Source organism: Rhopalosiphum maidis, chromosome 3 (assembly GCF_003676215.2).
Source record: "Rhopalosiphum maidis isolate BTI-1 chromosome 3, ASM367621v3, whole genome shotgun sequence".
Classification (NCBI taxonomy): Eukaryota; Metazoa; Arthropoda; class Insecta; order Hemiptera; family Aphididae; genus Rhopalosiphum; species Rhopalosiphum maidis.
Genome location: NC_040879.1, coordinates 40,720,219 through 40,738,175, shown reverse-complemented (window position 1 = coordinate 40,738,175; position 17,957 = coordinate 40,720,219). Strand labels below are relative to the sequence as shown.

At 27.1% G+C, this 17,957-nt stretch overlaps 2 protein-coding genes across 2 annotated transcripts; one reads left to right on the top strand and one right to left on the bottom strand.

Moving 5' to 3' along the window:
• The first annotated feature begins 387 nt into the window (after positions 1–387).
• On the top strand, positions 388–4,958 carry LOC113555967 (MKRN2 opposite strand protein). Its single transcript, XM_026960623.1, has 5 exons — positions 388–524; positions 1,447–1,635; positions 2,009–2,086; positions 2,183–2,389; positions 4,645–4,958. The coding sequence occupies exons 2-5, from the start codon at positions 1,508–1,510 to the stop codon at positions 4,874–4,876; spliced, it is 645 nt and encodes a 214-aa protein (XP_026816424.1). The 5' UTR covers positions 388–524; positions 1,447–1,507; the 3' UTR covers positions 4,877–4,958.
• Positions 4,959–5,377: 419 nt separating this feature from the next.
• LOC113555968 lies at positions 5,378–15,912 on the bottom strand. The gene is made up of 3 exons (XM_026960624.1): positions 15,756–15,912; positions 7,282–7,448; positions 5,378–6,022 (listed from the first exon to the last, which is right to left on the bottom strand). The coding sequence occupies exons 2-3, from the start codon at positions 7,427–7,429 to the stop codon at positions 5,673–5,675; spliced, it is 498 nt and encodes a 165-aa protein (XP_026816425.1). The 5' UTR covers positions 7,430–7,448; positions 15,756–15,912; the 3' UTR covers positions 5,378–5,672.
• Positions 15,913–17,957: the final 2,045 nt, after the last annotated feature.

Here is a 17,957-nt window from a genome sequence, read left to right as displayed (position 1 = left end):
GGTTTGTTGTACTATTTATAAGGAGTGTCCTGTGGTATGAAGAGATACTTACAATTTTACTAACTTCTGTTTTTTAAATGACAACCTCCTTTTTTTACTGTAAATGATTTAGCAGGTAATTATTTTCTATTATAAATTTAATTTATATTTATAACACAAACATATAATGATATGGTTATAAATAGTTATAACTTATAATAATAATGGTTATAGGTATAGTTTATTTTATATACCTATTAAAAATTAATTATTAACATAGCCAAATATTAAATATTTACTTATCATAAATACATACCTACTATCTTTAATCTACATGTTGCTTGTTATGTTATCAATAATAATCACAATATCACATATCACTGTGTATCAGTTTCAAAATTTGTGCTTTTAATTTTATAATTTACAATTTGTATTGTAACTGTAGTTTCTTTTAAGTCTTGCAATAATTTGTGAATACATACATAATACATAATATTATTTACTACATACTGGTTAGTAATATCATATCATCTTAACTAAAATTGGTAAGTATAAACATATTTAATCAAACAATTTTATTTTATTAAATCTTACAAAATCATTAAAATTATAATTAGATTGGTAAGAGCTGTAGTTCTAAGAATTAAATCGTAAATATATGAGTTATTTTCTTTACTTGAGGAAAAAATTATGTTTGGCCTCGAACAGTCACTGCTTTTTTTAATCTAAGATAATTTAATGTCTTTATTTTTTTCACTCTATATTAAAATAAACTTATACAACAATTTAATTTGGTTATTAAATTACTATTATTATATGAATTAAATTTATTAAGATTTTTTATTGCTACACCTACATGTTAAAATTGTATATATACTAAACTTCATTTCAAATTAATTAATAAATTGATTTTTATCATTGATTAAATTGATGAGATCATTTTTTAATTGATTATTTTTCGATTTTAATTGAAATGTCATATGCCATTATGTGCGTTAATTGTATAAATTGTTATTTTAGATTTCACAATTTTTATTTGAACATAAAAAATGATAATTATAATATTATAGATAATAAATTAAAAATAACATGTAACGAGGACTATTAACCATGTCAATTATTTATATTAATTAGGTGCTAAATACATTTTAAATTGGTTAAATATTTATTTTTACTTAAAATGTTTTACTGATTACTAGGTATATAATATTAATAATATTATACATATCCACTATTAAAACCTCTGCACAAATACTAATGAAGATTACATCAATTTATTTTTATTCAATTAAAATCCACCAATATTATATTATAATACTATTTTAGATATACAAATAAATCTATTGCAAATTTATAATATCTATATAAATACAGTCTTTATATAAGAGTAAGAGTTCAAATCTAATTTCTACCTTTAACAATAAAATATTTTTATATTGTTAACTAACATTTTCGATTTTTTGATAGGTATTCCAAATAGTCAACAATTACAACATTTTCAGTGCAATATTTTTTTCAACCAACTGTTATGAATAATGATTCTGGTATAATTAGCTTTCAACATTGTAATCATAAGAACATATACTGTATAAACATTCCAACTAATTGTCCTGTTTGCAAAATATGTTTAAAAAATTTGCAGAACATTCCAATCAGGTAAACTATCAAATATTTTTTTCATTCATTACGTTCAAATATCTGTGTAAATGTCTAATGCATGATGCTTGCAATTTCTCATGTTTCCCTTTGATAAATTTAAGTATATTGCAAATCTATGTCTAACATATTTGTATGTAGGCCCCAGGAGTGGTGTGAAACCAATACAATTGCACTATTTGGTACTCTATGTGGGCGCCACTAGCATTATACAGCTTTATATTGAGTTTAAAATGTAAAATGACTAAAATAGTTTTAATATGTTTAGTCTTTAATCTATAATATGTAGTACAAATTTGTATCAATGAGAAACAATTCTCCATGACAAGTTTAAAATAAATACATTTTAAATATTTTAATTTTTTATTTTAAGAGTTCCTTATCCTTTTGTAAGAGCATCTCAGCAACCATGCGCTATTATCGTGAAACCAACTTGTGGGAATTTTTTAAAGTAAGTGTATTTAAAATTTTAGTTATTTAATTTATTTAGAACAATTTAATTTGATATATTCACAATACAAAAAAACCTATCTTACAATTTCACTAGTAACTACCAATTAATGGATGATTTACATATTGGAGTAACAACTTCAAGAGGTACTGTTATATCATATGATTGGAATGGAATCATTGAGGATACAGAAAACTGGCAAGGATGTTTAGTGGTGTTTCAACTAAATGACCATTGTATGGAAACACATTGGGATACTATATTAACAGATATAATAAAAAATGAGTGTTGGAACAGTTCTAGGTTTGTTGATTTTAGATTAAAAATTAATTGAATTATCATTAGTATTAATTTTAAAATAAATAAGGGGAAAGAGTATTTGACAATTTTAATATAGAAACACAATAAAAAAATTACACAAAGTTACCGCCTCTTCTCCCCCCCACACACACACTTGGTCCTATCAGCTTTAGTCTTCAACATTTCATTAAAATAATTGCAAATACATTTTTGGTTGGTTACATTTTTTTTTTGAATATTGTATAATGTTATAATTATAGTTACTTTATTAACAAGATAAATCTGTTCTTTTTTTCAATTGAGAAGAAAGAAAAGAAAATTTACAATACATTTATATTTTTAAAAACAAATACATATATATCATATATATATTATATTATTATATATGTTATGTAATATGTTATATATATATAATATTATTATAAATGTTATATATATATAATATGAATATAAGTATTTAGTATATTATATATAATTAAAAAATATGAGCCAATAGGACATAGCTGAATAAAAAAATAATAAAAAATTGATTTGCAATTAGCCTAACTCAATGAGCAATAAATTTATGGTGGTATTTTGAAGCTAATGAAGACAAAGTGGACGGTCAATTTCATGAAAATTCTTGCTTCTACTCAAAAAAAGAATTGTTAAAATTTCATAACATTTTATATTATTTTGTACTTAAAATTCTATCAAATTTAAAATTTAACTTCACAGGTTTAACAATTTAATATAAGAATCCTATAAAATTGTTTTTATTGATATTAAGTCAAGAAAAAGCCAAAGTTTTATGAATGTTTGAAAATCAAATGTTGATAAAATTTGGTATTTTAATAAAAAATAAAATAAAATACAATTTTATCATAGAAATTAAAAATGTTCTATCATATATGATATATTATATATGTTTCATGTGATACAGTTTATCTCATAAGTTGTTCTTACAGCAATTCAAAACTATTGAAAAAACATGTGTAGTAATATTTTATAAGCAGTGTTTGGTGTTAAAATTATTTACAGCTCACCAAGAATAGGTTTTTTGTTTACAATAATACATCATTGTATCCAATTTAAAACATCCGTTACAGTAATCCACACTCAATACCTACTGTATAGGAGATAATACCGATATGCTCGCCTTTTTTAGTTTTCTTTTCTATGAATGTCAATAAAAAAATTTTTTTTTTCAATTAAAGGTTTCTTATAAGTTTTTAAATTATTAATTAAAAATTATCAAAAATACATAGCCAAAATATTTTATGTTCTATGTTAAAATTATGATTAAATTCCGAAAATTTACAAATTATTTTGTGGTTAAAAATGTATAACAATTTTCTTTTTATATTTAAGATATTAAAATGTATTACAAGATTCCTCATACATTTTTCTATTTATATTAAAATTAAAATTTTCTGTAGAGTTGAATTAATTTTTAATTTAAAAATATTAAATATGCATACTAGGTATGATTTTTATTTATTAGCATTTGAAATTCAAATTTTGATAAAATTCATAATAAAAATGTTTTGTACAATTAATTCAATAATCTTCATAAAGATACATTTTTATAAATACTTAAAAAAACTTTTAATTGAATAACAGTTGCGTTAAACGCTAAACGTTTTATATGTTTTGAAATTATTACACGAATAGTTTTGTATTAAGCCTTCGACTATATTCTTCAACACCAATCTACAAAAATGTTATTCTTTTATGTTTTGATTTTGAAGTATATTATTGGCGTTTTAATGTTGAATATGTTTTGTTAAGTTTAGAAATTCTAGATAATATTTATTATCTTTACATTTTTTGAAAGGTGATTCTAATATTCAAAATAAATGAGTAAAATAGAATTGTTTTGATGTTAAATTTGGTATTTTATGCTGATATGTGATAGTATGATAGAGTAAATACGTACTGGTACAACTTCACTTAGGTAACCATAAGAGCTAAAGATCTTTAAAGTTGTAGGTAAATAGGTAAATCACACCTTTCTAATGCTTGGCCTTAGGGGGGGGGGGAGATAAATTTTATTATATTATTTCATACAAAATGCTACTCTAGATGTCCAAAATTAATTGACTTGGTTTTTTTTTAATGACACTATATTTATTTTAATTTTAATTTTCCTATCATAGAATAAATTATAAACATATAACAAAAAAAAACTCCAGTAGGTATTGATGATTTTGTTTTTTGTTATAATACATTTTTAATGGTTCAAACTTTAAAGTAGTGTTTTGTCTTTTACTCAATAGATACAACGAAGAGGATCACAATTGTTTTTCGTTCATAATAGCTTTTTTGAAACAGTTTAACACCTTCAAATCACCGGTACATCATATCGAAACGAGAGAAGACTTTGCAGAATTATATGTAGCTCCAACTACGATAAAAGCTTATAAATATATTTATCTTTACAGAAAAATAATAGAAAATGGTTTCTATATTTACAGTCAACCGTCGAATGAAATATTGTCTATACAATAAAATTGTATAATAATACAATTACTGTACATATATAAAGTTTTTCTATTTTATGTTTAATATAAATATCATTTCATTTTTGTCATTAAATTCCATTAATTGGAGAATGGATACATTTTATTTTATTTGAAAGTATTGGTCATAAAAATCTCGAGTGCATATCAGAAACGATCTTTAAGGAGTTCAATGTAGACATTATATGAAACACTTCTTCGTCAAAAACACAAATATCCAGCGGATAGTTAAACTAGGTTGAATATTGTGCCAATATAGCAATAATAGAATAATTGGGTTCTAAGTGTTCCAATCCTATCCAATATATTTATACCAGGTTTAATATAATGATTATTTTTGTGTTATAGTATAGGTGACAGGTGTAGTAATAGTAGATAGTAGGTAATAAAAAACATTGATTAATTAAAAACTTAGATTTTTTTTCACGATTATACACTAGTAATTAATTAATAGGGAACTTTATCAAAAGTACAATCATAATATATATCATCATAATTATGACATTATTGACATTTTAATCTAGTAATATGTGTATATGTTTTATAGATACACGTATGTATATATATATATTTAAATATACAAATTGTACAACAGATTTTTTTTAAAAACATTTCGTATACAGTGAGTCGTGTTAAAAAAATAAAAAAAAAAAATAAAAAAAAATATAGGTAGGTAATATTAATAATAATGAGAAGTGCGCGGGGCGATGTTGCGGGGATGATGACTGTAGTGCGAGGGGGTGTAGAGGTTGAGGGTTAATGGATCTTTCACATTTCCCTCGTCATCAATTTTTGGGCTTTTCCGTGGATGTAGTGGTGGTACTGTCAGCGCCGCCATCGGGTGATTCCGAGTTCTCAACTACAGTAAGTTCGGGATATTCAAGCTTAACACCAGGCTCGCAGTCGAACACAGGACAGCAGTCAGGGAAACTGGCTGTCTTGTTGGTCTTTTCAGATAGTTTGCACTTTGGGTTGGACTTGGGGTATGGACCGCAGTCTTCTACCAACTCTAACAGTCTGTCGGTGCCCTCGCCTTGTACGCAAGTGGAACGGCCGCAGAATGGTGATAGCTCCCATGTGTGTCCTGGCTCCACGGTGGCGCATTTAGTTGATGCGAAACACAGTCCGGGAAAATCTGTAAGGGAAGATACACGTATTAAATAATTATCATTATATATAGGTAATGTTATTTACAATGATGGAAAACAATAATGTTTCAATTACAATGTTCAATAAAGTTGTCAGTCTACCTTAACGTTAGGTATTCGTCCAAAACTCACAGTTCCATTTTCGGACAGTACAATTTTTGTAAAGATTTACAATTATAATAACTGGACTTGACTATTTTTAATTTAATATTATATCAAACAAGTAACAACAAAATAATAAATTTTGTCAAACAAAAATTAGTTTTCAATTTGACTAAGGTATTACATTAAAACATTTTATTGCAAATTATTTTATTAGATTTTCATACAAATTTACCAAATAAATGTCGTATAATTATAAAAAATAAAACTTAATCTTAATTTTCGATATATTCATAAAGGCATATTTTACTATCATAATAATTATCATGATTTAGGTATAATATGACTATATTAACTTTATTCGACTAGTGTGATCGGAAATTAAGTATAAAAATTGTCAAGTTCAGTTGTTATATTTATTATATTTATATTAATCAAAAAGGGAAGAGTACAGTTTGAACGAAAAAAGTAACACCCACTACTATACCATTAATGATAATTATTAATTATCAGCTACGATAAACAAACAGACAGATATACTAATTGTATAATGTGTCCTTATAATTTTATCTTATTCGTTTGCTTATTAGTATGCTTTTATAATTCTGTATCAGATGCAGTGTCTATTATTATAATCAGCTACAATTAAAAACATCAATGTTCTTGAGATTTCTATTTTGATTTGCGAATAATCGAACCCGTATCAAAATATGATTTACTATTAATGGAAAGCGGTTACACTTGTGTTCGATTAAGGCCGTACCGCTATTATTGTTTTATGGACAAACGAACCTTCGCGTTGAACTGTGTATCTACTAAACTGGCAATATTTTAGTAACAACCAAACATGGAGAAAATACCGCGGTGAAGTGATGCATTAATCAAATGTATAGATTATACGAAAATAGATAAAAAAAAATTAATAACTATGCATGGGGCAAGGTTAAACGATTAATATCATATAAGGTGTTGAATTTGGATAGTTGCTGTGCAACTATTAAATTCATCTTAAATAAATAGCCTATTCTAAATTAATACTACATTCCAAACAGTGTGCTTGATTTTCCATAAATGTTATCTATTAGGATTTAGGAGTTAAGGCTAAATGCATTTAATTCGATGGATTTAAAATACTTTAACGAACCTCTCAAGACATCTGCTGGTATTAGCCTGCGGTAAATCCTGATCGATCCTTCGGCTTCTGGTGCAGGTGTCGATGATTTTTCGTCAGCTGCAAGTGCAATCGCAGCCACTCCTAACACTACTGCCAAAACGCTCAGTCTGAATTCCATTTTGTTTCGATGGGCAATACTGAAAAGAATAAATATTTATTTCCACTTTTTTTCTTGTAATATTTTGTGACAATAATTCTAGAATATATTTTTTTAGTTGCATTGTCAGAGATAAAAAAAATCTACTAATATAAAATATTAAATTAAACATATATTTTTAAATATGATATACCTAAGTATTTTGCATTTTCGATTACTAGTAAATTAGTAGAATATATAAATGTTAAGATTTTCTAACACTTAAAATAATAACTTTTTGCGGATGACGACACTAATTATTAATATATGCATGGTGCACACACGTCACACATACTACATGAGAAATACCTACGTGGTAGCCAGTATTCGTGTTCTAGGTATTTGAAATTGAATTAGTTATTGAGAGAAAATCTAATAGTCACACCAAAATGTCGTGAACATGAATTGAATTAGTAGCTAGTGGGATAGCTTTAGACTTATAGGTATACCTGTATGGTTATATAAAACATGTATATTCAATTAGCTGGGTGTTACGAATAGAAATCAAAAATCGTAAATAGACATTATGATGAATACAAATATAAAAATTGAAGAGAAAACAAAATATATATTTGTTATCAATATTATTTCCAACCAATAATGTTAAGAAGAATAATAATTCCAATTAACATTATCTATAACTATTTCAGTTATTTCTTGTTATTCATTTATTACTGTTCCTATAGAGCAGGAAGAGTTGATCCTACGACTCCTACGGTTTGGACCATCGTCTTATTCGTCTTAGAATATATGTTGACTGCTGAGACTTCCGAAAATTATACAAGGAAGGTTTAGTTAACTCAATATAACTTTTAATTTACAGATAATAAATATTACATTCATAATAAGATTCTATCAATAGATAATAAGAACAAGGAATTAAAAGAAAAAAAAATCAACTTATTTAAGTAGTTTTTATTGAAGAAATAAGCAATTTAGAAGTTTGAACTGTTTGAAGTAGGTACAGTGCTTTTTTTAACATAAAAATTGTATTAAAATTTATTTGAACTTTTATCATATTGTAATACCTATAAGAACAAATAAATATCAAAAATATTTGTAATTATAGTAACCAAAACTGATAATATAATTTTATTCACCACAGTAAAACTACAAGAAAAATAATTAAACAATTTTAATTTGTTAGAAATTCAACGCAATGATATTTTATTCAACTGAAATATATACCTAGGTAATATACATTTTTACTCAAGTAACTTAGTTATGTTTTAAAACAACTCGTTAAGCTTACATTGTAGTAAAAAGTAATTGGTTAAGTAAAAAGTTGTATGAGAAACAAAAACTTTAAACATTTAAACTAGTTGGACAGCCTTGAACTTAATGATTATACTGCAGTGACATATTATGATGTAATTTGTATCTTTAAGTTTGAGCGTCTGAATGGTTCGAAAATGATAATTTAAAAGTTTAAAATCGACAATAATACCTAAATAGGTAGTCCGTTAATATAGATATAAATTTCAAATATCATATTGATTACTTTTCACTATTACTTATTTGTTAAGTAGATAGAAAATTCTGGCCGTTAACAATCGAAGTTCTGCTAAATTTTAATCTATACCAATACGTCACGTTCGTTTTTGATATAATAAATTAATATAAATAGCATTTGGTAAAATTGATCGAATGCGTTAAAATATAAAACTTATTATAGGATTAATGATCATAGTAGTATACATTTATTTATATGCGTTTAGCGTGTATATATAATATTTTATATTTCTTACCTAGTTCCTGGCTAGTGGCTACCTATGTAAAATAATACCTATGTTGTTAAATATATGCACGCAAGTGTCCTCCGATGATTCGCGAAATATACAGCGTCGATATTATGTACAATATATTTTGCAGTAATGAACGACTACTTTCCCATCATTAATATTTATATATTATTACTATTATTCGCGTAATAATGCGGTGAAAGGTTACAACAATATGCCGAAGTATAGATACAATAATAATAATATTAGTATTTCAAGTGTGTATGTAAACGATGATTCAGGTCTGAGTTGTTAAGCCCGTAAAATACGGTTATTCCGCTTCGATCTGTGTTTATTAGGTACAAATCTCTATGCAATATTGTCTTGAATGATATCTGTCCAAGAACGTTTGTTCGAAAATTATCGTTGTTTGTTGCATTTTATCCATATCATATAGGTACCTATATTGAATTTAAATTGTCTATGAAATATTAAGCACCACATACAATTTTGTAAATCGCCGGTTCATTTAAAAAGTATATTACTATTATACATATTACATACATTGTATAGTTTAAATACTTATAATAAAAAACTACCTATCTTACTACCTAGTCAATACTAGCAAACCCACATCTGGGTAAATAACTACTTATATCTATATTTTAGTGCCTCTTGATACTGGGCCACGCTAATCAATCGGTTCCTATTAAAACAGTAAATTTAACTAGATTTACCAAAACAGATCGGTTTAATACTATAAATATATTATACCATTTATTTGTATGATATATGTATGCACGCGCGTGGGCTTGTACACACATATATACTTAATGTATTCGAATGAATGTGTGTACAACGCTTTCACTTCCAGGAGATAAAATCGAATCACGTCCACTTTCAAGGACTAACTGTATTATGCAACTTCCTTCAAGGTTTCAGTTTCACATTTAAATTAGTGAAATTATCGTCTGTTTCGAACTCGCTCGCTCCCGTTGCCGTATTTCTGCGGTTCACTGATCGTCTTCTCTTTCTGCTGTAGCGAGTTATAGACAAATTGATTTTTTCCCGTATTGGTAGGTATAAACCAAGTTTATTGTAATGTTTTTAACATCTCCGATGTTACGAAATCGACTTGAACAAAATCGTTTTCCGCCCGACCATGTATAATACACCTACCGTTCTGGTTTCACACTCGTTTCGACGCGGTTAAACTAATGACATAAACTATATAATAACAGGTACAACATTGTTTATGTATGATTCTTGACATAAGTTTATGGATAGGTAGGCAGTCAGGCCGGTACTTCTGTTTTGCCCGTAGGTGTGATTTAGATTTTAGATTGCAGTTTGCTGTAGAGAGGGTCCATTTATCCAATATCCGCTTCGAGTGTATTTTTCACTATACTACTTGTACATATTATATAATATGATTAAAATGGTTTTGTATCTTCTTTATAATATAAGTATTTATGTACATTTAATACAGAAAAACCTCGTGAAGTATATTGTAAAATACGTGCTAGAGAATTAGAGAGGATCACAATATTTGCGCCACCTTTTTGAAACATATCGTTATCGCGAATAATCTCGGATACAATAACCTTTACTGCTTATTATAATATATTTTATTGTATAATGAGTAAGTACTGACTGATTGAAGTATATATAATGATATTATACTTTATCGGATCGATGGATCCGTTTTGCTGGGCCGGCTCTATAATATTATCACGTTTCATGGTTCATAATATAGTTGTCTAAAATGATTGTGTCTCGATCCCAATAATGGATATGCGTTAAATTAGAAAGGTCAATTTTATATCGACAAGTCTGTGATGATGACCAACGTGCCGTAATGAATCGACCTATAGTGTGTTAAGTATTCTTTCGCACGCTGTATAAACATATTAGTATATTAAATAGGTATTATATAATATAATATTACTGCCTTATTTTGACGGGCAATAGGAACTACCAAAAATGCAATTAATTTGACGAATATAATAGGCTACAATTTTATTAGAGTTTATTGCATATTATTTTTGACTTAAACATTATCTCAATCCCAATACGTCATCGATTGATTTGATAAAAAATAATAACATAAATTAAAAATTATTATTGATTTTAAAAACTATCTTCCCACATAAAATCTGCATAGTATACTTTTCATCGACATTATTTTTTGGGCAATTTGGAAAAAATTTTAAAACAAGCATAATATCTTATGGATACCATGTATTGTATGCGACCCCTTCGTGCGACGTGATGCGGTATTCGTTGAATTATAATTTGTTAATAGGACCTTTCAGACTGCATTATAACAAATAATAATAACAACAACAACTGTTGTAAATATTTAAATATCTAATGCTCTACTATCGTGCACATATTATGTATACAATATATAATAAACAATATAGTAGGTATATGTATTTACATTGTAGGCGTAAGCCTAAAACGAGTGAGTATAAAATAATATTATAATTAGGTAAATATTGTAATATTGTAGTAGTCCATACAAATATTCGACGATGACTTGTCAAAATGTCCTAGAGAATTTTTGCATTATGACATGATTATGATATATTATACAGAGACAGATTTATTATCGAGGACGAATCGTCGGGGTCGCAGTCGATCAGTCAGCATCGTCGGCGGGCCGTGGCGACGAACGGTTTTTGTAATTTTGATTTCATTATTATTAATTCCGTTCTTCTCGCCCCTTGAGATGCGGCCAAAACGACATTAACTAGAAAATCTGCAGAAAACCGTGTCCGGTTTCTCTTTCTGAACCCGGGCTCAAGAATCGGAACAGTTTCCGGTTCCATTAATCGTTTTATTTACGGTTGGTACGATTTGCGCGCGTTCTAATACCGAATTGCGAATGATATTTTGACGTATAATTAACATATAATACAATAATCGTCAACGCGATGGTAAATTCAAAGGTAAAGTCGGATTCACAGCTACATCGTCTATCGTGTCAAAAGTTCAAAAGTTGAGCTCGGCCCAACTCACAGTAGATCGTAATTAGTCATTAGTGAATGATACCAATGATACCACGATTACAATGGTCAATCAGAATACGACACAAGGGATATGACGACGTAGCTGTGAATCCGGTCGAAGTCGGAAACCGTATCGAGTATACCATGGTATATTATACACATAAAAACGCGCGTTGAACCTTGGTCCAAATCCTATGTATGCCGTGATTATTGCGAAATACGTCATCGTCTCGCCATACTCATTGTTGTTTCGTCGACTGATCATTATTATTACTCATCGTCGCACGCGATGTCGTCTTCGTTACGTATTATGATTTACAGGTAATTAGCGCACGTGTCCGGTCTCCGGCACTCGGCCGAAACCACCGATTTCGATTTTCAGTTTTCACGGCCATTATTGTACGTAATATTTTCATTATTATCATTGGTTATTTTATTATGACATGATTTATCGCTATGGTCGGCGTATTAAAAAAAAACATTGGTGTTCGATATGAATAGATAGATCAGTGGTCGTATTAGGTTTTACCATTTATATACTTTATTGATACATTATACAACGATGCAGTCGGTGGTCGGAGGTTTTCCGATTGTTTTAACACCCCTCCCCCCCCCCGACAGTAAACGCATAATGAAACGAAAATCTCGAAAACATAACCATTTGATTTGTCAATTCGATACGTATGACCTATTGACATTAGGTTATATTAAGGGAGAAAATAGAATAAGGTTAAATAAAAGTGAAAAAAATATTAATTTGTAATAATAACAACAATTTATCAACTTTGAATTGCCAAAATATATTTATTTTTCTCTTGAATATAGGCATACCACTGACTTATTAACACTAATGATAATTATAGTAAAAGTGTAAGACTTTTTTGGTTGTTGTTAGTCAATACTTCATCCCACTGTTTAAAGAATAAATAATTTTTAATCTCATACAACTGTCTATTGAGATTTCTACCGAAGCAAAGGCGTTATTTATTTTGAATTAAAATAGAAAGTGTTTTCCTGAAAAGTGTTTTGTTCGTAGGTGAATTAAATATCGAACAAGTGGTTCACTAATTATGCCCTATTAGTGTTTATTACCATTAGTTGGTTGTACCTCCGAATATAGGTAAATTATACCTATTTATCTGCATACTATCTATTGTTATGAATTCGGCAGGCGTATATTTAACAATTACAGGGCCATTGTAGAATAACTAGAATATAAATGGACTACAAATTAAATTAATAATTAAATTATGTATTCATCTATATTTATGTAAAATAAATAAAGCTGCGAATCGAAATCGTTTATACGGCTATAATTATGTTACATACATTGTCATTTTAAGATATAGATGAAATATGTAACTTAGGCTAAACGCTTTGCCTATTCCATCAAATCCACCAGTAAGAGGTCAAGAGCAATATAACAATTAACAAAATATTATAATATGAAAGATACATAAGCAGTAGCAGAGAAACGTCGAAATCCAATTATCGATTCATTTGATTCATATATTATTTAGACTTATTCTAATTTTAAAATTATTCTAATCATAGAGAATATTTTCCATTAAAATACTAAGCAAAGTTAATTTTATTTAACTACATAATTATATTAGTCTTAAATAAATAACTACCTACAGTAAACATATGGCGTTACACCGTATCATCAAGTAAAAATAATCTATTTAAAATAAGTTTTAATAAAGGTACCTACTGTAGTCGCGCAGACAGTTTATTTGTATGAAATTTCGAAAACGTTGATTTGAATTGAATGGTTATGAAATTTACCTAAATAATAACAATTAACAAGTACATGATAAACAGTAGGTATCACCTTCAAAGTAATCACCTGCAGTAATCATTATTGTTATTTGTTTGTAAAACGCCCTGCTGCTTATTGTTGATTAATGATATTTTAATGTTCCTTTATTCTCAATCAGGATATAATTTAAAAATTGATTGCTAACTATTTCAATTAGGTTAATGCAATAAATATATTATTATAAGTCAATTAATAATAAAAATAAAACCTTGTACATTTGGTTTAACATCGGATAATTATCATTATAATTACCTCATAAGTAAACAAATATTTTACAAAAAAAAAAACACGGTAATTATTATAACACGAGTATTCTACACAACGTCTGACAAGTTTGAAAAGTATAATATTATTATAAATTATAATATGTATAATATTAATCCGTCCTTTTATACTTTTGTTTTTCTTGGGTAAGTTATAAATTATAATAAGATATACCTATCATATCGTTATAAAAATAAATTACATAATATGATAATGTTCATATAGAAATAGATATTATGGTTTAGTTTAATTGAAAAATACATAAATGATTTTATGAGTATTCGACTGTTTTTTTTTTTAAATTGCAGACAATAAATTAAATAAAAATATGAGTTTAATAGTCTATAACATTAGAGGTACAGTTCAATCATTTTCGGGAACAAGATATAACTGATAACAAATATTTGTTATTGTTAACAGCGAAATGCCGGCACTACAAATACGTCAAGGTACCTATGTTTAAATCAATTAATTTTACTATATCGGATGAGTGGTAATATTAATAATTGTATCCGAAATTATGTTTGAATTTAAAAGGTTATTGGTAATATTAGTGTTGACTAGAGTATAATATGACATATTTCACATCACATAATATTCTGAATTAAATATTTACGATGTCTCTCTCTTAGTATTACGCACATTACAGCATCAAAAAAATAATAATTCCAATTTTCTAAACAAATTTTTGTACAATAAAATGTTTACGATCAGCTGCTAAAAATTGATTAATGTATGCTATCGGCAAACATCATATTGGCTTTATGGATTTACAATCATTGAGATAAATAGAAGGTAGGTATAATAATGTTATAAGCTAAAGTATTAACAATTCTAAATCGTAAAGCATTATAATAATAATATAAAAGTGTAATACACACGTTGGGTTTAAACGTGGCTGAGAATGCATTTCAAGAAAAATATATAAAGCACGCCTATAATAAAAGTAATTTTTACTATCATTATCACACGAAAATCTCGAGTATTTCAAATACAGCGATATTACGACTCATAAGTAAAGCTAAAGATGCGTTTTTGTTTTAAAAAATCCACGGATTTATTGTAAAATTATTACCAACACAATTCACAGCTTATTATATATTAATCGCGACGTTTACCTCTCAAATTGCCGGAAAAAAAACTATTTCTTTTTAAATATATATAATGGTATAATATTACAATAATTTCCTTGCGAAAACAGTATGGTTAATGATTGTACCATAAGTTATAGATTATGGGATAAAGTTTATTCATGTTTATATATCTAATATTATTTTAATGTTGAATTTATGCACGGAGAATATCATATGGAAGTCGATTAGATAGACGAAACCATGTTCTACACAATCCTATATGTGATGTATTATAATATGTGATATCAATGGTAGTAAAAATTTCAAATTAATAATTTACTGACGTTAATAAACAATAAATATTAAAATAGTCTTAATAGTAGGTACAGTATACACTAATTATTATATACTTACGTTGACGAGTAGGTGTCTGTTGCCGAGTTATATAGCAGAGCTATATATTTATATGCGTAAGTCGAGTCCGGCGGTGTTGACCGGGCGGAACAGCTTCAAATGATATCTGTATGTAACAGGTACAGGTGTATGGTGTGCAGCGGTTAGTGCTGTTTTAAATGAACCACCTCAAGACCGGGTCTGATTGTTTTATATAGGTACATTCAGGTGGCGGGGTGGTGGTGGTGGTGGGGACGGTCGAAATCGCGGCGGCGGAAGAGGCCGCCTTCGCAGTGCATTATTATTATTAGGTATTATTATCATTGCTAGAGATCGGTAGCGGTGGGGAACTTTGAGACTTCACGTCGGGTTTTATGTAAATAAAAATATTATTTTATTTTTCTTAGAAATTACGAAAAAACTTACTCGCAAATACACGTAGATCAATGTATATACATTTATATAGTTGCAGCTTGCATATGTATCATTTAGTATAGAATTCTTATTAAACCTTTATATATAGGGCTAACTTCAAATTCGTAGTTTTAAGTTTGGTCATAGTAACGTTGTAAACGATATTTTTATTACAGGCAAAGCGAAATGATTATTTTATAATTTTATCAGGTCCTACAGACAAACATTCTTATTCATTTTTATTGATATGCATACAACTCACTAATTTGTTTTGTATTAAGTATTAAGTAAGTTTACCATACCACTGAGTATTAATCGTATATTATTAAACATTTTAATTCTACAAATCAAAGTTAAATAACTTTATTCTTCGTAGCAATTTTTTTGGAAGAATCATACATACGCTTCACGGTAAGTTTAACTTTTTTATTCGTCTAAGATAGTTAACAACGTATTTATTGTTCGTTATTTTTTGAAGAGTTTTTATTGATAGTATTTTGTTTTGTATATATTTTTATTAATTTGATATAATATGTGGTTATTAGAAGGTAATTTCAGTACACGATATTGTATTTGTATTTGCGATTCACCTAATTTTGTCATGTATACATATCGGCTATCACCTATTTGTACATTCGTGTGTTTTTCTTATTATAGTTTTCTCATCGCTGTGCCAACTAGTTGTAGTTACCATTTCGTTTTCTATGCGTATTCATGATTTATTCATTAGTACATCAATTCCAGTTGGCTGGAGCTGCTTGTTTAAATTATGAATTATAATCATTATTATTATGTATTACGTATAGACTTTTCAATGAAATGTAAAGATATTGTTCTATTGCAGTATTGCCGTGTAATATTTTTATTTATTTAATTTTTTTTTGTACATTGTATTTTTACACTTATATGTATATAAACAGCATATATATTATATAGATACCTTGTCCTATATATATTATAAATTTTAATGTATATCATGTATAACTATGCAAATTAATGGAAATAAATATACTGAGTTATTAAATAAAGTAAAGTCAAATTTATAAACCAATTAAATATATATAGATATACATATATTTAACCCAAATTATTTATTATTATTTTTAATGTACTTGTGCTTTAAATAGTAATTATGTGAATTTTAATTTATTAAATAACAATCAACTGTTTTGTTCAATATCCGTCCTAATTAACATTATATAGTGTTTAGACAATAAAATAATTACATATTTATCTCCATTAAATTATTAAATCAAGAAAAATATTTATTATTATTATTTTTATTTTCATTGAAATATTTATGAGAAATTGCGTCATTAAACTAAAAACATTTAATTAATTTTTAATATTTTAACAACGGTTATGGATATTTAAGTATAAATGTGATTTCATCTTAACGTATTATTTTTTTAAATGAATTACAATTTACAATATAGTCACTTAAACTAGTAAAGTTAAAAAATAAAATAATAATGATAACTATCTAGTAGATACTTACCTAAGTTATTAATGGTATTAATGCCCACTTTTATAATATATGGGTACACTAATAAAAAACGGATAAAATATTTTATCATCGGCGATAATCATAATAATATAGCACTGTTACAAAAATTAAATAATAATAAATGTTTTACAATATTATATAATATATTTTTTTTAGCGTTTCAGCGTACTAGGTTCTTTACTTGTTTATTATTTCTAAACCGTACAGAAACTTTTTTTACCCAATTATTTGTCATAGATATTATTGTTATATTATATTATGCTCGGATAGACTTTTGTCATTATTTCGTTTTCAATGGAATT

Bases quoted from the DNA above. Each gene is read 5' to 3' on its own strand.
- LOC113555968 (XM_026960624.1), bottom strand. From the start codon at position 7,429: ATGGAATTCAGACTGAGCGTTTTGGCAGTAGTGTTAGGAGTGGCTGCG. The intron at 6,023-7,281 runs GTTCGTTAAAGT...CTTCCCTTACAG, and splicing joins ACCAGCAGATGTCTTGAGAG to ATTTTCCCGGACTGTGTTTC.
- LOC113555967 (XM_026960623.1), top strand. From the start codon at position 1,508: ATGAATAATGATTCTGGTATAATTAGCTTTCAACATTGTAATCATAAG. The intron at 2,087-2,182 runs GTAAGTGTATTT...CAATTTCACTAG, and splicing joins ACTTGTGGGAATTTTTTAAA to TAACTACCAATTAATGGATG. The intron at 2,390-4,644 runs GTTTGTTGATTT...TTTACTCAATAG, and splicing joins GAGTGTTGGAACAGTTCTAG to ATACAACGAAGAGGATCACA.